Genomic DNA, 20,644 nt, shown 5'->3' with positions numbered 1-20,644 from the left:
TTGTCCCAATGTGGACTGGAGACTCTAATTTTTAAAGGTGTTTGGTAGCAGTTGCACTTCTTTTTATTCAAACATTTTAAATGTTTTACATTAATGGAAAAAAGAGGTTGTTAATGTTTCAATAAAATGTCATTTGTTATTTGTGGATTTAGACCCAGTTCGCGTTCAGGAGAGGAACTATTTTCGTTCATGTTTTTATAACACCGTGTTTTTTAAGCTGGAGTTGATCTGGTGTAATGAGATGTTGTCCTCCTATCTAATTGAAACATTTAGCTTTCCATATTTCTTACTTACTTCTTATGTTCACTTTCCTAGCTTTCTAACTTTGTTAAAACCCGATCTTCAAATTAGACCAAAAATGGCGGCCAATGAAAACGAAGCAGACAATCGAGAAACTGTGGATGCGGTAAATACGTTCGCCAGGGTTTTCGGTGTTGTAATAACTTAAGTCAAAAACTTTTTAATGACATGACTTGAATTAAGTTACTGCTGTTTTTATTAGTTGAATTATTTCTCGTAATCAGACGATTTTACCAATTTTCATTACTTATCTTTTTTATTTTTACGGTATATCAGTGACTTGACTTGAATTTGACTTATTCTCAGCGACTTGACTTGCACCGAGACTTTTTTTAATTAGTTTACGTTTTAACAGGACCCTATACCCAGTCCAAGCCAGCCGATTAACGCCCAGTATGCAATCTTGGGTGATGCATATTTTCAAACACCACCTGTACCAGAAAACCAACCAGCACCAATTCAACCAGCACGAAGGAACCAACCAAATCGTATTTGGATGGTTCCTGTTGCCGTTGGCATCTTAGCAATCCTTGCGAGCGATTGGTTCATAAATCAACCAACCCCTCCACAACCACTTCATGCACAACTGGACACATTCGACCATGGTAAGTGCGTTGTTTGGTGAATATGGGAAAATCCAACAAGAGATTCCGAACTTAAGCAACTTTACATCATTATTATTTAAAACTAGCAAATTAAATAATTAAATGATATTCAGCCACATTTTATTGTTTATTTACAGTTCATCTGTAAGTAAACAAATTTCCCTAGTCGAAAGTTTATTAAGGAATACAATGATTGGTTTCACTTACAAACAACCCAATGAGATATAAGGGAAAGCGGTGCAAAACGGACCCCTCACTTTTCTATTTAACGAAAATTGCCAGAGTCAATATTTGTTTTGCTGAACATGACTTATCGTCGAAAAATGTTTGTGGCCAAAAATTAGGCAGATTCGATTTTGCACAAACCAGGGTGCCGTTATTACTCAAGTTTATAACGACAGAGTTTACTTTTTTCCTAAATATTTGTAGGTAAGAGTCTGCTTATTAATCCGAAAAAGTTGGCTATTTAAGTTGAAAGATATAAAAGAAATCAGGTTTTCATGCGATAGATAGTGTTGGGGCAAAACGGACCCCTCACTAGTCACTCTGTTTTACTGGCGTATAACTGAACTTAAAACTGCACTGTTTGTTTTATTGATAGCTTTTCAGTAAGACATTTTGGAATTGCTATTTGTTTTAATACTGATGAGTTGGTATACATCAAGAGAAATATAAGGCAGTTTAAGTACGGCTTATTTATAACCATGTAATGTATATATAGTTGCAATGCTACTTAGCATTGAGGTTTTGTGGTTTTCTTGTGTATTTGACAAACTTTCGAAAATATTTTTAACCTATAAGGCGTAATGTATATCATTACTTAAATTATGACGTCACGTTGTGACGTAACTTGTGACAGTATCTCTGACACAAATCCTCGATCCGGCATTTTCACACAACAAAGCATTTAAATTATATTTTATTAGTCGAGTCCGTCTTGAACTGTGTAAAAATCGACAACAAAAGTTAATTTATTCAAAAGGTATGCTTCTTTTTAGTTGTTTTTAAGCATAGGAGTAACTTTCAGTAACACTTTTCAGTTGCTACCCTACTCATCAAAAAAATGTTTTGTCAAACCCGGAATCTAGCATTTATTCCTTAAGGCAGGGGTGGGCAATTATTTTTGAACGCGGGCCGCATGAGAAACTTAAAATGTTGTGGCGGGCCGGGTCAAAAATAGGATCTAAAATACACGCAATATGACGTCAGAAACTCTGATGGTATAAAACGAATAAGGTAACGATTTGTTATTAGTTATTACGTTTGAAGTAATGTGAAATTGTGCAATCTAAAGAAGGCTACAAAACGTCGCGTGAAGCGTGAAAAATGTTTGACTATGTTTGTTTTGAACTGCAAAGTTTAATTTAGATTTAGAGGAGGACGTGAAGCATTAAGAACAGACAAAAATGGTACATTGCTTGATATATTGGCGTTTATAAAGTTGTGGGGCGCGTTGACCCAAAAGTTAAGATTAAAATACGAAAAAATTTAATACAAAAAAACTAACAATGTTTTTTTGGCTTTTTAAAGCTTTAAGTTACAGATGTGTTATTTGCGGTACAATATAAATCGGATATGGCATTAACTAAAACACAACATGGCATTAACCTAAATTAGGTTAACAAAATGCGAATCGGTATATTTCAGAGTTTAGAAAACTGTCGATTTTTCGCTCATACTTTAAAGACGGAATACTTTTGATGCGCTAAAAACATATAATAGTATTTATGCTAAGGTTGTTTAACATTTTGGAGAGAGTGTCACAGTGCAGAGGACGCTATTTTGTCTGTAAAGTTGCCGAAAATATACGAGAAAGAGATTCGTATTTCGTGCAAAAGCGCGAAAACAATTTCTGTTTTAGTATTTCAAACAGGCTAAAAATCGAATTTGGCGGGTCATGAGTCATGACTACATCCGTCCATGGAAAGAGTGTTTACGACACCACCCAACATGTAGAAACTCGTCCTTGTTTTCGCTTAGCCTATGTATGGAAAATAGGCCACGGGCCGGATTAAACTGCTTGGCGGGCCGGATCCGGCCCGCGGGCCGTATGTTGCCCAGGTCTCCTCTAAGGGGTCGGTTTTGCCCCGCCTTCCCCTATATATTAAGGGTGGCCTTTGTTTGGAGACATCGAAATTTCAACCAATTAACACAGTAAAGCCTTAGAGCGGAACTTCCAAAGCAGGGGTTCTTAAGTTCGTAAATTGATTTTGGGGTTTCTTGAGGTGATTTTTAGTTATCAATTTAAAAAACTTTCGAAAGTTCAAAGTTAGTTAAAGGAAAGACAGCTTTTCCTTTAATGTAAATCTAATCAATGGTTTCATATTTGGGCATGAGTTGGACCTGAAACATCAAGTCTACTTTATGGCGTCATCAATTTTATTACGACTGTGGTACACGCGAACCAATGATTTTTAGGTATAGGTTAAAATGAGTTCTGATTTAAACTAATAAATTAACAGCATATCCAAATGCATTAAATCTGATTTGCAAATTAAGTGTTGGGAAAATCATCGAGCAAATTATTGAGTTCTCAAATGCTGTAGGTAATTTAGGCTTGTTTTTGTTTTAAGTTCTTCTTTTATTGATACAGACGAACCAATATTGTGACAAATATCGAAGTTAATAAGGAACACTTTCTCTGCTATTTTTAGCGTAAATCGTTGATTTCAGATTTTGTTTTGCAAAAATCGTTGAGCAGAAAAGCTGACGTCATCATTGAATCTCTGCCAACTGATCCAGGACCTCTTGACGTCATCAGAGAGCATCTACAAACGTTGGAGAAGTTTGGGACAAAAGAAGTGTTTTTTAAGGAAACAAATACCATTTCTTTGAAGAATCTGTTTCTTGAAGCAAAGAACAATTCGATTCAAGAAGCAAAATCAAAATATCTCGGTCAAGCAAGTTTCAATGATCATGTTGAGAAATATGGCAACACAGTTGGTGTGGTTGGTATCGCTGGTATCGGTAAAACCACACTTGTCAAGCAGTTTCTCAAGAATATTAGAGATGAACTATACACGATAGACAACTCCTTTTTGTTTTTTATCGATCTAAAGAAGCTTGACAGGAATAAGGAGATCAACGTCTTGGAATTCCTGGTAAAGTCAACCAACATCAACTGGAAACACCAAAAGGACAAAGACAATGCAATTCTGGATAAGCTATCAGAATCATCCAATGTCTACATCTTAATGGATGGTTTGGATGAAGCTAGATTAACGGATCTTTCAATAGAAGCCCCAGTAATCGGTTTGTATGATCGTGCTAAGCCAGTTGTCATTCTCCAAAACCTTCTACGAGGCGACATTCTTCCAAATGCTCACAAGCTGCTTGCTTCACGACCGGGGGCTTATCACAAGCTACACCCAAGTTTCAAGCCACACTTTACAGTCCGGGTAATCGGCTTTAATGAAATATCCCAAAAATTGTTTTTCGAACAACTTTATCCAAACCAAGTAGAAAATGAAAAGATTAAAAAGTCACTCGAACAAAACCCATCAGCCAAGGCTTTGTGTTTTATTCCAATTTTTGCCAAAACTTTTTCATCTTATATTGTGAAACATGGTTCAAGTGATGGTTTATTCACAGTTACTGATGTTTTTGCATCTTTTGTGACTGATTGTATTCGTTCTCCTAAGTTTCAACATAACCCCATTATTTTGCGAAACCTTTCGCACTTGGCTTTAAACGGAATGCTTCAAGATAAGTTAATCTTTGAAACCGAAGATTTTTATGAAGTTGGACTAAATGTTGATGATTTGGAGGATTTTATCCAATTCCAAGCTTACTCAGACAACCAAGATTTCAAACTATTAGAGGGAGACAAAAATTACTTCTTTGTTCATCTCCTCTGGCAGGAATTCTTTGTAGCACTCAAGCTCATGTTTGACACTGATATCGGGACATTTTCACAGTTGCTTCCACAAATGGAAAGTGATCAATGGGAAATGGTTGTAAAATTTCTATTCGGGTTGCTCAATCCGGACCTACCCGGTAAACTACGACCGATATTTCAGATTTCTCAAACTGAAGTTGCTGAAAAGAAAGAGTTTCTCACAAACCTCGCCACTTCACTTGCTTTACAACTGTCAGTCGATCAAAAGTGGGCGAAGTCCGACACAGCCAAGTTGTTCAAGGTTTGTGCTTTTGCTTGTGAATCAGTCAATAATGACATCATCACCTTAGTGGGGAATTCCCTTCCTGGAGAGCTAAAATTATATTTACATGAAACGATCTTTCCAAGTCACGTGACAAGTTTCAGTCACGTGTTCCGAGCAACCAGAAGAAAGTTTATCTTTAACATCAGCGCAAGACCGTCCATATTCACCGGCAACGCTTTAGAAATGCTGATGGTCACAATGAAGAACTTGCATCATAAGGTCTGTGGATGTTGTTTTTTTTGTTGGTTTTTAAAATAAGAGTTTTGCGTGAATTAGGTATTTATGCTGCGTTAAAAAGAATGTGCGATGCTTCATAGTTGATTACGATACCAAAATTTAATTTGATGAAAGAAAAGCGGACGAGTAGCGATACTACCACTAAGTATCGGCTATCGTATACTATCTCATGTCATCGGACATTCCTAGTTGGAACTTTAAAAAAAACTTTTCAGAGTGGAGAAGGATATTTGTCCGAGTGTGGATGATTATTACAAAGTTAGTGTGACCAAAGTTATATGGGGTTTGTAAAAATATTACAAATACGAACTGGTAAAACACACTTGGTATAAGTTACCAAACATAGGCACAATACAGAAAGTTTACACCATAACTCACCGGGGTGCCGCGGCGCCCTGTGTCCCATTTCTAATGCCCCAGGAGGACGATAGGTATTTGAGAAATTTTTAGAACCTGATTTCTGCTCAATTTGTAAGCTTCGTGATACAACTATTTGTGAACGATTAGAGACCATTAAATCAAATAACTTTTTCCTACATGTTTTAAGTTGGATGTGTTGTTCCAGTTCCATCTATAATGACATTTCAGTGAAATACTTGAAAATTCCAGTCAGGGTGCCGCAATCTATTTATTATTTTTGAGGGGTGCCGTAAGCCATAAAAGGTTGAGAATCACTGGTCTAACTTGTTGGCAAAGTTTTATGAAATACAATATTTTGTTTGATTTCGAATGACCTTTTATGTGCACGTTTATATAACTTTTACAGATGGGAAAAGTTCATGTTGTCACCAACAAAGCGAGTGACTTCACTGCTCTCTTCTCCTGTGCTCATAAAATCGATTATCTGTCGCTACATTGCCACAAGATCTCACTGTCTGATCTAAAAGTTCTCACTGATGGAATTAACAATTTGCCTGAACCGGTAATTAACGTTGGTTTGTAAAATAAGTTGCTTGTACTAGTGCTAGGGATGTCCGATATTTGAGATTTTATTCTGACGCCGATACCCGATATTTTGGGCACAAAGTATCGCGACCTGATCCGATAAAAAATGACGTCATTACTATGACCAAACAAAAAATATTAAAAACGTTTAAAGGCCATTTTTCTAGGTTATAGGCCGAAATTCGTTTTAGCGCAAAGAAGTTTAATTACCAACAGATTGTAACTTCTATTTTTGACTAAATCACCTTTCAAGATAGGAATTGCTGCATTAGGTGGAAATTTATGTTTATAAAACCTTTACTACTTAGTATTGGATCGGCACCGATACAAGCCTAGGACGAGTATCGATACTTCCACTTTGTATCGGGCATCGGCTTCGATCCGGTATTATCAGACAACCCTTATTAAAGTTTTTCAACCAGTGAAACAACGAATAACGCTTGTCTACCACTGCATGGTGCGTAACATCGCCGCAAAAAAAATATTCTTTTATTGATGCCGTGTCAGTGCAGCAATTATTTTACCGGACAACCGCTCCAAACCGTTCCGGCTTACTTCACCATCTGAATATAACACAAGCTGCAAACATAAACGATAATTGGTAAGTCTGTAAGCCGCTTGTGCCAAGTATGAACTAATACCTTGTTCTTGTAGATGGAGATGTTGTACCTGTATAACAGCAAGCTTGGATCGGATGAACTTGCTCTACTGGCAGAATCTATCCACAACCTAAAGATTCTGGGTTTGTGGAACTGTGACTTCTATGGACCAGATTTACGACCTCTAACCGATGCCATATCTCGCTTGGATCGGCCTGTAAGTTTACGACTACATGGTGCTTAAGTAACATTAGCTCCAAAACTGGGAGTGCAAAAAACAACCGTGTAGGGGGGGGGGGGGGGGAATGATTTTGTTTTTGACTTAATATTGTAGCCTGAGTGTGTTTATGAGGAAACTAAGTGTTGCGTATATTTCGCTGTTTGTGATGTGCTATGTATACTTTGGGAAGTTTTCCCCCTTTAAAAACCGATTGGATGGAACGATTGGAGGCAACCTGTAACAATATAAACCTAACAAACACTGGCTTATGTAGATTGAGTTATTGGTCCTGTATAACACCAAGCTTGGATCCGATGAACTTGCTCTGCTGGCAAAATCTATTCACAAAGTAAAGCGGCTGTATTTGCTTCACTGCGACATTTATGGACCAGATTTTAGACCTCTAACCCATGCCATATCTCGCTTGGATCGACCTGTAAGTTTAGGCTATGTATATTAACGACCACTAGGTGCGCTGTATGCGGACTACTCACACTGACCCCCTAAAACCGGGGGTGCACGTTTTGAAACGGGGAATCCCCAATGTGTAAACAGACACCCAAAACGTACTTCATGATTCGCAAAACCTTACTTTTGTCGTTAAGTTACTTTGTGTGGGAGGCAATTGTTGGGTTGCCCTTGATCAAAAATATTAAACGTAACTGAAATAACATTGTAACTCTGACTTTTCAACAACGTCATGAAATTTTTAGAATTCTTCCAACATCGGTTTTTTTATTGTTAGCTTGCGGATCGCGATGTGACGCTGCAGGATTTTGTTTAGGCCAAGAGACATGACGTCACACAACAATGTTATGTTGACGTCATGAATCAAATAAGTTGAACAAACACTCTGTGTTATTTTTTCACACAAAAATATTTGCTATATGTTGCGTTTTTGTTATTTTCGGTTATTTTATTTTAAAATTTTACCAAATCCGCCAAACTTACAAATTTAAATGGGTTCATAAAATTTTTACCATATTTCTAAGGATGCAAAAAGCGGTCCAGGTAATGTTTGAGATCCACTCGGCTACAGCAAAAATCCCGGTTTAAAAACAAGATCGCTCGGCGAAGCTTGTTGTTGTTTGGCAAATGTACAACCTAATTATTTTTTTAAATAAACCTTTTTTTTGTGGTGAAGTCCCAAAATAGTTCCCCTAAAACCTTCTCCACAGCTACGATTTGTGTTTTAATTTTTCTTCGATTTTAGTTCGGTAGCTTATATAATAAGGCCGTTGATCACAGACTTATAAAGTAATATTTTGCGAAACATTTATTGCGACATAAACACGTCATCATAATTGTTACGTAATGGACTCAATGTAGCTTACACTTCTAGTGTCGTACATTAACAAAAAACGTGTTTATGTAGATGGAGGTTTTAAACCTAAAAGGCAACAATCTTGGAAGTGAAGGAGCGGCTTTGCTAAGAACTTGTGCTCATAACGTGAAGGAACTGGAGTTAACTGAAAAATACATCGATAAAGATGATTTGGAATCTTTACGCAAGGTAAGTTAAACATTTTCTCATAAATACCTCACAATCAACCAACAAAAAGCCTAATTTATAAGAGCATAATTCCGGTCTAATCCGGTATTTGAATGTAGTTTTTAGTTGCAGATGCACTCCAAGCCCGTATTATACTTTGGGGTATTGCTTTCCCAAATACCGTCGCGCTATTTATTATATTCATGTTTTAAACAAATGCATCGTAAATCTCCTGCATGAAGCGAAAGGCTTTTAAAATAAACAACATTCCACTTTAATAATTGTGTGTGGACTTTTTTGTTTTCTCTTTATACGCGAAGGAAGTTTAACTTGTTTCATTCCATCTATCTGCAGAAATACTGGGTAAATGAGCTCAAGCTCACCGAGTTATGTTTTAAAGGATGTAAAACACACTGTTGTAATGAGTTAAGTAACTGCTTTTAAATGACTTGACTCGACTTAAGTCATTGAGTCAAATGACTTTGCTTGAAATTAAGTGTTTTTATTTCAAATGTGACTATAAAATTGAGCTATTTATAACAAGTTTTGTACGTAAACAATATATTGAATTGATACATGCTGTGTTTTTGTTTTGTTTTCTCATTGAATTACTGCTCATAATAATCGGACTAGTTTCCATTTTTTAATGGTTTATCGTTTAAGACTTGACTTGGACTTAATTTATTTCTAAAAACGACTTAACTCGGACTTAAGTCATTTCAAAATGACTTGTTTACAATACTGAAAAACACTCCTGTATGTTTTACAGCTAACACACAAAGGGAATTAATAACAACCTTGACATTCGAATCAACTTCGATCCACTGACCATCTTCCACCAACATATGTTTTTTAAGTTACAACAAGATTTGCGATAATTGTGCATTTAAATTATTATCACGATCTAAACCAGTGGTTCTCAAACTTTTAAAAAAAATTACGCAACGGTCCGCCCAATTTTTTTTAAATTGCTCACGGTCCCTTGAAAAAATAAACATATAAACACAAAATAACACGTTGTTTTTAATGGTATCAAAATGGGACGGGTGCACTTGCTTCTTTGCTATCAGCTCGGCTATATTACCCTTAACCAAAGAATCGCTTTATTTAAGTAAAGCAATCATGTACAATTTTAAAACCGTTACTGTACAGCTTACAGTGGCAACGCAGCAGCTGTAAAAACGTAATTCTCAATAGCACAATGCAACACTATGACGTCACAATGGACAATTTAACTCGAAGCGTACAAAAACGTGAATGAACAACTAATCAGCTTGTTTGAAAAAGTAAGTTGCCTGAAAATTTTAATGGACAAAAAATTTCTTCTTTAGAAGCGTCGTGTTGATTTTTTGTTAGGTGCTTCGCGGTCCCAGGAAATTGTCTCGCGGACCCAAAAGGACCGCGGACCCCAGTTTGAGAACCACTGATCTAAACACTGTAGGTTTAGCAAAAACTTTTCGCATATAACCTCTGATAAACCCTCTTAGTGTGGCACGAAGTTTAACTTTTTTTGTTTTAACCTGATTGCTCTTTAATGTAATTTATGGCGCTCATGATATCTACGATACAGTTGACATATAGTTAAAGTTATTCCATCAAATCAAAAAAATAATAATAATAATTTGTTCCTTTTATTGTAGCTTTATATTAAGCCTTATTTGTGTTTTGTTGTGCCTGTTCTTTGTGTGTATATAAAAAGGTGATTTTGAAGCCAATGTAGAACAAGAGGCCTTAAACATATTTCTGCACGCTTATTTTGTTGTGTTTTAGTAGTGGTTTAGAGTAGGAGAAGTTGTTTACAATAACTCATGGATCAACACATTGTTTCATTAAGTGCCGAATAACTGTACGGATTAATGATTGCGGGCCGAATTTAAAAGTTTGTGTTAATAACTTTATAATTTTATTAAACGAAGGAAACATAAAAATTATCGAATAGAACAGAGGCGTGAAACATACGGCCCGCGGGCCACAGCTCGGCCCGCGCTACCTTTTTACGTGGCCCGCACAGACTCCGTCAAGTAGCCCATTCATTTTTAATACTTTTGAAAGTAATTTTTGTAACGAAATCGTTAGCATTTTTCAATTTGTATTACGTCACACTGACGGAACCTCCATTATTGCGTCATAGTGTGCATTGTAGTAAAACTGCCTTGTTCTGCTGGCAATGATTCAGTGACATGATCTTACTTTATGGGTGGAGTGTTTTGAATATATATTAATATTTCACGGTGTTTTTTAATAAAAACTGTAAATGCTGTTCGATTGTTTGGCCCGCAGCACCATCATAACTATACATTGTAGCCCGTTGCGATAAACAGTTGCACGCCCATGGAATAGAATATATAGACTTGACTTTAAAATTAGTTTTGATTTCCACCCGATAAAACGCTTCCATTTATATGTTTAATTATCGTGCTTTAATTTACTGAGGCAATTTGCCCCGGATCTTAGTAATTAACCCTTTGGTCTTTGTTTTTGACCACTGAGCAAAATGCTTGATCGATATAATTTGGCTAATGTGTGGTTTACTTTGTGTTTATTGTCTGTTGCAAGTGATTTACAAATCAAGCTCAATTTGCACAAAACTTCACATGTTTCAGGAACTCTGAAAGTTCGCACAACTTTCTAAGTATTTCTTGTTTGGTAAATATGGAATTGAAAAAAAAAATTGGAAAATAAACACTGATAAAAGCTCTTCCCTGTATACTGTTGTGTTCAAAGATGCCAGTAACACCCATAAGAATGGCGTTTCATTTTATGTCATTTTCAAACGACTTTATATTGATGTAAGTTATTGCACAAATAGTTTGAGCTTGATTTAAATATTTTTGCAAACAGCTTACTATGACAGAGTTTAGTTTGAAAAACGATAAACTAGTATTTTTAATCTTGTGAAAATTATCACAAACTATTAGACTCAAACTTAAGGCGACTTCACTAAGACTAATGTGATTTTCAAAAATAGGTGCATTATCAAAGTTGGGTTATTTTACATACCGGTACTTAATGTTCCCGTATTAATAATTAAACAAAACATTGGAAAAATTTAAATGCGAATATTTTAAAAACCTGATGTGCGAGAATTTTTTTCCTTAATAAATAACCGCGGTTAGACGAAAACTCACCGGTTCACCCACAAGGTAAAGTTTGTATTGCATCACTTAGTCAGCAAATAAACAAAAAAATCGGCCTGGGAACTTTTTGTTACTGAATATCAAACATTCGGCCCAACTTACAGACCAGACAAGCAACCTTTGTGATCTAATGAACGTATCGTATGTGTTTACCATCCTCAGTATATTACGGGTTTCCCACAAAGATTGAGTTTTTCTCATATTTATGTTATTTATACTCTTGAGCATTTATTGGTCGCGGTCATTTTTTTTGTGCGTAAATTTAATTATCGGAATTTTCTACAACAAGTTTCGGCATTGTGTTTATTTCTTTCGTCTCGTTATTATTGTCCCGCTAATTTTTGTTTAGTTTAGTTTTGAAGGTTTAATTTCACTCGTTGCTTTGTTGTCGTTCGTTTTCGCAGCGAACATGAATAAATCAACATTACTCCTTTTTTTGTGACGTATTTTCATACATTTCACTTTTTGCTACCAATTGCCCGAAGCTGGATTGAACCAGTTTAAGGCGGTTCTAACAAGTTGTTTAAAAATTTATCGTCTATAGAATCGATATTCAGTGATGTTTCGGTGTATGAGTTTGTGTTGTGATGTTACACATGCGCGCAATATGGAACAACAAAATACTTTTAGTTAAGAAAATTTTGGTTATATGATAAAAAATCAATTTGACCAAATTCTTAGTAATACTGGTCCCAGGTGAAAGTACACGAAGGAGTGTAGATTATTAATATCAATTGCTTTGAGAACTCTAAAATAAAATAACAATTTTACACAAAACTCATTTACACTTTTTGCCCATGAAAGTACCTAACACTACTCTGTGTTTTATTGGATCTAAAAAATAAAATTAAGTGCTTAAAGGCAGTTTACCAGAAAATAATTAAGGCGCGGCGCGAAATTCCTGCGTTGATTGATTGCGCAACTGACTCGTCCAAACACGTGCGCGAGAAAAGGTTTGCCATTTGTCAAGTTGGATTTGAAGAAGCAACATGTTTCTGAGGTACCGGAGCCAAACAAACAGAAAGAAGCAGCACGTTTGGAGAATGATGTGTACGTTTGTTGGGAAGATCTCGTCTTTACGCCACTGGGGCGTACAACTATTATGAGGTGCTGTAACAAATAGTGGCTGTCGTCACGCACGTCAATCTCGACTGTGGGAGATAGGCTTTAGTATTAACCTCTTTGACGCAGGGAAACCGCTTGGGTCAAAGCAAGGTTCGGGCAGGGAACCTTGCTTGATCTTGGCGGTGCAACGTAGTTCTGGTGCCACGAGAAAGCTAAGGTGCCTTGTAGGTGGCCCATAGAAGAACTCGTGGCACCATTTTGAATAAATAGGCTGCATTTTTAGCTTCGCCTTAAATAGTGGGATATTCCGCCATTTATTTCCGTAGGATATAGTTTGCATGGCGGTTTCAACTCAATAGTTATTAGGGTTTTAGATTTCGACGGTTGTGTTCACGGGCTTGTCTTGTGTCCGTGTAATGCAAGTCAATACAAACCGGTATTGGCACCCAACCTCGCGTAGGGCATAGGATCCCCCACCCCTGGCTTTAGATTTTAAATGCAGATTTAATGCCCATTAATAGGTTGTGTTGGGGTAAAATGTCCGCAAAAAAGAACGGTGCTGTGTGGAATTCTTTTTAAGGTTGCGCTGTTTTGCAACGTTCATAAAAAAGTCGTGTTAACCAAATATTGTGTTTTAGTTCTTTTTCTATGGAGCTAAATGGCCGCATCCCGTAGGCACTGGTTTTCAAGATAGCTTAATGTCCTGGAGCAGCAATAACCAGTGATTTTGGAAAAACGTTTGCATGAAAAATGGCAAACCAAAAATACGTAGTAAAATCGCATTATGACGAGACGTTTACTGCAAAACCTCTCGCCCGGTCTTTAGCTCTATTTTCTTTGCTTCTGTCATTTTGTGTTTTTAGCAGATATAAATATAATATACAAACTCCACACCCCACAGTCGTTAATGACGTTGCTAAATGCGGTAAATGTTTACAAAATAATGTTAAAAAATATATACCAGTACTTGTACCGATATATACCGCAACTGGCAAATTCGCGTGACAGCCATGCCTTCTATTGTAGATGTTTTGCACTTATAATTGTTATTGTGTTATAAAAGCAGGAAGTGTCCGGATTGGTTCATAGATTTTCACTTAATACTGCAATTTATATTTAAAGCACACTGCACAGATTTGAACCAATTTAGTGAGGTTATCGGCAACAACACATTTTATGTAACTTTTAATGCTTCCAAAACTAGAAGTGAACTCTAACCTAAAAATCGAACTCAATTTGGACAAAATTTGTTCAAACTAGTTGTTGTGCTTAACACTTCAACTCGATGAGACGATGGAATTCTTCCCCGACGAAAGAACTGTGTGTTGTGTTTGCACTTATTAAGTCTGCCACATAATAAAACAAATCCCGCACGAACATCCGAGTCAGTTGCACTAATTTAAATTTGTTGCCGATATATATTGTGGAAGGGAAGGTCTAGGAGTTCAGAAAGTTAAGTCAACTGTTTTGTGAATTTTTTAATGTTGACTTTGTTATCGACAAAAGCCTTTCAGTTATAGTAATTTTCGCTGTTTTTAACGCTTTTCTCCTACAGGTTTTTTTTTCAGTGTTTTGCAAACGCGCACACTTATACGCATTACCAACCAACAAATAAAACTCCACAAATGCTGGCAACCCACTTGTGTATTATTGCTATAGGTTTCAACACGGCGAGGAGTTATTGGCTTATTGTGTTAGTGATGCATTTTCCAAACAAACACAAAATAGGGATTTAAACGTGTCTTTAGGAATAGGGAGTAGGGTTGTAATTGAACAAAGTAGGATCTAGGATGAAGTTGCCCCCTTAGGGCGTAAGAAATAGGAATAGGTTGTGAACCAAAACCACGACGACTAGGGGTAGGACCTTAAGGCTTAACTTAAGGTTTTAAGGATTAAGGATGAAGGTTTAAGGATAGGCGCACTAAAGTGTATAGCCATTCAATTATAGAAGATGATGTTTTAACCTTTTTTTCTGTAGTTTCATGAAACACTTTTCGAGTACGAAGATGACCACGTGACCTGAACGAACCACACGTTCATGACGTCATAGTGGCCAATCATCTCGGGGGTCCACAACGATCGACCACTAAATAAATTCACGTCCTGTTCGATCTCCATCTACGTCATCCCTGGGTATGACATCATTGATACGTCATCGTGACTCAACAACCAAGCGGACTTGACGTCACTCATGTGTTTTCCAACAACTGACGTCATCTTGTTGGGACTTTGCTCAATGAAAGATTTTTTGCTTGTTTTCATCTGGTACTATCAGTTATTTTATCTTATGTGTTATGCCATTTAGTAGTTTCGCAGTGTCTTACGCGATTTATATCCAGAAAATATAAATTTTCTTTATTATTCTTTGGTGATTGCTCGGTGAGGGTTATGATGCCATATACTGACGTCACTCATCCCAAAACGTCATATTTGACGTTTAAACATTTATAAGAGTTTTTGTTTTCATTTGTCGCTGTGTGTTTGCTGTGTGATTTATCGTCGCATTTTTGTGTAAGTGTTTCCGCGTAACCTATTGCGCTTAATATGAAAGTAATTTTCGAAAACCTGTGCTTTCTTTTCCAGCTGCAAATAATTCAAAGGGTGAATGTTTAGTGATTTTTGAAGTTCTTAAGGAAAAATTGTTTAAAACTCGTTAGGGATTTTAACTACTTTAATCAATCTTTAAAAAAAAAAAAACGCGCACTTGATAATTTTACTCAATCTTTTTTTTATAATTTTACTCATCTCGAAATAGCCTAGGTTAAACCTGTTTAAACCGCCTTAAACCAGTTTAATCAAGAATCTGGGGCAATTACAATATAAAAAGTTTATCGGAAAATATTTCCGGGGGAATTTACCGGATTTTTCAGCATAAACCGGTTAGAACCGCCTTAAACTGGTTTAATCAAGATTTTGAGGCAATTTGAAGCAAAATGATTTTTCGGTAAAATTTGAAAATTTGGCAAGGCTATATAGCCTTGGTGTTTTTTCCATTTTTGACGATTTAAAAAAAAACACATATTTCATGGGAATTTACCGGAATTTTCAACAAAAACCGGTTAGAACCGCCTTAAACTGGTTTAATCAAGATTTTGGGGCAATTTGAAGCAAAATGATTTTTCGGTAAAATTTGAAAATTTGGCAAGGCTATATAGCCTTGGTGTTTTTTCCATTTTTGACGATTTAAAAAAAAACACATATTTCATGGGAATTTACCGGAATTTTCAACAAAAACCGGTTAGAACCGCCTTAAACTGGTTTAATCAAGATTTTGAGGCAATTTGAAGCAAAATGATTTTTCGGTAAAATTTGAAAATTTGGCAAGGCTATATAGCCTTGGTGTTTTTTCCATTTTTGACGATTTAAAAAAAAACACATATTTCATGGGAATTTACCGGAATTTTCAACAAAAACCGGTTAGAACCGCCTTAAACTGGTTTAATCAAGATTTTGGGGCAATTTGAAGCAAAATGATTTTTCGGTAAAATTTGAAAATTTGGCAAGGCTATATAGCCTTGGTGTTTTTTCCATTTTTGACGATTTAAAAAAAAACACATATTTCATGGGAATTTACCGGAATTTTCAACAAAAACCGGTTAGAACCGCCTTAAACTGGTTTAATCAAGATTTTGAGGCAATTTGAAGCAAAATGATTTTTCGGTAAAATTTGAAAATTTGGCAAGGCTATATAGCCTTGGTGTTTTTTCCATTTTTGACGATTAAAAAAAAAACACATATTTCATGGGAATTTACCGGTTTTTTCAACAAAAACCGTTTGGAACCGCCTTAAACTGGTTTAATCAAGATTTTGGGGCAATTTGAAGCAAAATTATTTTTCGGCAAAATTTGAAAATTTGGCAAATATAGCCTTGGTGTTTTTTCCATTTTTGACGATTTAAAAAAAAAATATATTTCATGGGGAATTTACCGGATTTTTCAACATAAACCGGTTAGAACCGCCTTAAACTGGTTTAATCAAGATTTTGGGGCAATTTGAAGCAAAATTATTTTTCGGCAAAATTTGAAAATTTGGCAAATATAGCCTTGGTGTTTTTTCCATTTTTGACGATTTAAAAAAAAAAACATATTTCAGGGGGAATTTACCGGTTTTTTCAACAAAAACCGTTTGGAACCGCCTTAAACTGGTTTAATCAAGATTTTGGGGCAATTTGAAGCAAAATTATTTTTCGGCAAAATTTGAAAATTTGGCAAATATAGCCTTGGTGTTTTTTCCATTTTTGACGATTTAAAAAAAAATATATTTCATGGGGAATTTACCGGATTTTTCAACATAAACCGGTTAGAACCGCCTTAAACTGGTTTAATCAAGATTTTGGGGCAATTTAAAGCAAAATTATTTTTCGGCAAAATTTGAAAATTTGGCAAGGCTATATAGCCTTGGTGTTTTTTTCAATTTTTGACGATTTAAAAAAAAAACATATTTCAGGAGGAATTTACCGGATTTTTCAACAAAAACCGGTTGGAACCGCCTTAAACTGGTTTAATCAAGATTTTGGGGCAATTTGAAGCAAAATGATTTTTCGGTAAAATTTGAAAATTTGGCAAGGCTATAGCCTTAGTGTTTTTTTCCATTTTTGACGATTTAAAAATATACATATTTTGTGGGGAATTTACCGGATTTTTCAACAAAAACCGGTTAGAACCGCCTTAAACTGGTTTAATCAAGATTTTGGGGCAATTTGAAGCAAAATTATTTTTCGGCAAAATTTGAAAATTTGGCAAGGCTATAGCCTTGCTGTGTTTTCCACTTTTGACGATTTTAAAAGTATACATATTTCAGGGGGAATTTACCGGATTTTTCAACATAAACCGGTTAGAACCGCCTTAAACTGGTTTAATCAAGATTTTGAGGCAATTTGAAGCAAAATTATTTTTCGGCAAAATTTGAAAATTTGGCAAGGCTATAGCCTTGCTGTTTTTTCTATTTTTGGCGATTTTAAAAGTGCACATATTTCATAGGGAATTTACCGGATTTTTCAACATAAACCGGTTAGAACCGCCTTAAACTGATTTAATAAAGATTTTGGCAATGATTTTTCGGCAAAATTTGAAAATTTGGCAAGGCTGGTTTAAAAGCTTATTTGCCACTATTTTTAGCTTGTTAATTCATTATTTTACAAGCCAGGTCTGCAGAAAAGAACAAATTTATTTTTGAAAATTGCTTCCATATTAAGCGCAATAGGTTACGCGGAAACACTTCCACAAAAATGCGACGATAAAGGACACAGCAAACACACAGCGACAAATAAAAAATTAAACGTCAAATGAGACGTTTTGGGATGAGTGACGTCAGTATGAGATCATAACCCTTTCATAGAGCATTATCCTAACAGTATGACGTCAGTTGTTGGAAGCAAGTTGACGTCAAGTAGAGGCGGTGTTGACGTCATTCCCGCTTAGTGGTTGTACGCTGATGACGTAGCAGTGATGTCATCACACAGAGATGACATGTGACGTGATTAAAATTCAAACTTGACGTTGATGTGGTCGGTCGATCGTTGTGGACTCCCGGAGATGCGAAGTCATTTTGACGTCATAACCTGGTTTGTTCGTCATAATGTCAACCGGTCACGTGGTCCTTTCCCGATCGTACTTGACGGTGTTTCATGAAAATACAGAAAAAAGGTTAAAATATCATCTTCTACTATTCAGTGGCTTTGTTTATTGCGCCTATCCTTATCCCTAAACCTTAAACCCTAGGCGCGGTGGTTTTGGTTCACAACCTATTGCTACTCCTTAAGCCCTATATGGGGCCTTAAGCCTTACACCTTGCTTATCCTATTCCTATAGCCGTTGAGGTTTTTGTTCACAACCTATTGCTACTCCTATTCCTTAAGCCTATATACATGGGGGCAACTGTCCGCTGGTTTCCTACTACAGTGAGCAATCGCGAACATACCTATTCCCTAAACACTCTTTAAGCCCTATGTGGAAAAATGTTACCTATCAAACCTTAAAACTCTTAGCCTTAAGGCCCTATATGGGGGAACAGCCCCCTAGTTTCAACGGATGAGTGACTGTTTTTTCACGAACATCCCTATAACCCTATTCTCTTTAAAAAGACTTGTAAAAGTATTTTTTTGTTGGTGGCAAAATGCATCACTGACACCTATAACCCAAACACAATGCGGGAAAATGTTACGGAAACGTGTAGTGGTCTGTTTGTAGTGTTTTGTTTGTTGGGCGAAAAACTGAAAATCAAGCCTGTAGGAAAAATGGTTAAAAGAAACTGCAAAAAATCGCTACATTGAAAGTCATTTGTCGACGATCAAGTCGACATTAAAAAAGACAAAACATTCAACCGAACTTTCTGAACTTCTAAGACTTTCCCTTCCACAATATATATCGGCAACAAATTTAAATTAGTGCAACTGACTCAAATGTTCGTGCAAAGTGCAAACACAACATACAGTTCTTTCGTCGGAATTCCATCGTCTCATCGCATCGTGGTCACAGGTTGTGAAGTGTTAAGCACAACATTTGAGCAAATTTTGTCCAAATTGAGTTCGATTCTTAGGTTATAGTTCACTTCTAGTTGAAGTTCGAATTGATAGCATTAAAAGTTACATAAAATGTGTTGTTGCCGATAACCTCACTAAATTGGTTCAGAGCTGTGCAGTGTGCTTAAGTATAAAGTGCAGTTTTATGTGAAAAAGCTCTGAAAAACAATCCGGACACTTTTTGCTTTTGCCAGTTGCGGATTTGCCAGTTGCGGTATGTGGTTTAAACAAGAAATATTTTTTAACATTTTTGTAAAGTTTATAAATTTACCGTATTTAGCAACGTCATTAACGACTGGTGTGCGAGAGGTTTTGCAGAAAACAACCCTTCAAAATTCGATTTTACTAATTTTTTTTGATTAGCCATTTTAGTGCAAACTAATGCCAACATCACTGGTTTTCAAGTGGTTTTGTCCGGCATTTTTATGGCTACCATTTGAAGGAAAGAAAAAAGTGTATAAAAATGCACGGACAAGGCCTATTGCTCTCACATAACGTGTTTGCTAAATAAATTTCTAAGCTAACTTGAAAACCAGAGCCTATGGGATTCGGTCATTTAGCTCCAAAGAAAAAGAAAAAGAAACTAAAATGCAATATTTGGTTAACACGACTTTTTTTATGAACGGTACAAAACAGCGCAGCCCTAAAAAGAATTCCACACAGCACCGTTCTTTTTTCAAACTTTTTACCCAAACTCAACCTATAAATGGGCATTAAATCTGCATTTGAAAGCTAAAGCCAGGGGGTGGGGATCCTATGCCCTACGCGAGGTTTGGTGCCAATACCGGTTTGTATTGACTTGCGTTACACGGACACAAGACACGCCCGTGAACACAACCGTCGGAATCTAAAATCCTAATCCTTATTTAGTTGTAACCGCCATACAAACTATATCCTACGAAATTAAATGGCGGAGTATCCCACTATGTAAGGCGAAGCTAAATGAAACCTATTTATTCAACACGGTGCCACGACCTCATCTATGGGCCACCTACAACGCACCCTAACCTTCTCTTGGCACCAGAACTACGTTGCACCGCCAAGATCAAGCAAGGTTCCCTGCCCGAACCTTGCTTTGACCCAAGCGGTTTCCCTGCGTCAAAAGAGGTTTATGCTAAAGCCTATCTCCCACAGCCGAGATTGACGCGCGTGACAGCCACTAGTTGTTACAGCACCTCATAATAGTTGTACGCCCCAGTGGCGTTAAAACGAGATCTTCCCAACAAACGTACAACATCATTCCTCCAGACTGTTGCTCCTTCAAATCCAACTTGGCAAATGGCAAACTTTTTCGCGCGCACGTGTTTGGACGAGTCAGTTGCGCAATCAATCAACGCAGGAATTTTGCGCCGCGCTTAAA

At 36.5% G+C, this 20,644-nt stretch overlaps 1 protein-coding gene across 1 annotated transcript; it reads left to right on the top strand.

Annotated features, from left to right (window-relative positions):
* Positions 1-358: 358 nt before the first annotated feature.
* Positions 359-20,428, top strand: LOC146138949 (NACHT, LRR and PYD domains-containing protein 3-like). Its single transcript, XM_083394744.1, has 8 exons — positions 359-406; positions 656-905; positions 3,579-5,287; positions 6,072-6,227; positions 6,905-7,066; positions 7,344-7,505; positions 8,445-8,582; positions 20,309-20,428. The coding sequence occupies exons 1-8, from the start codon at positions 359-361 to the stop codon at positions 20,426-20,428; spliced, it is 2,745 nt and encodes a 914-aa protein (XP_083250870.1).
* Positions 20,429-20,644: the final 216 nt, after the last annotated feature.

This window comes from Ascidiella aspersa, chromosome 7 (assembly GCF_963924565.1).
Source record: "Ascidiella aspersa chromosome 7, kaAscAspe10.2, whole genome shotgun sequence".
Taxonomy (NCBI): domain Eukaryota; kingdom Metazoa; phylum Chordata; class Ascidiacea; order Phlebobranchia; family Ascidiidae; genus Ascidiella; species Ascidiella aspersa.
This window is presented reverse-complemented; position numbering and strand designations above follow the sequence as displayed.

Coding starts and splice junctions, on each gene's coding strand:
- LOC146138949 (XM_083394744.1), top strand. CDS start 359: ATGGCGGCCAATGAAAACGAAGCAGACAATCGAGAAACTGTGGATGCG. Junction 5,288..6,071: donor TGAAGAACTTGCATCATAAG/GTCTGTGGATGT, acceptor TAACTTTTACAG/ATGGGAAAAGTTCATGTTGT. Junction 8,583..20,308: donor ATTTGGAATCTTTACGCAAG/GTAAGTTAAACA, acceptor TCTTGGCACCAG/AACTACGTTGCACCGCCAAG.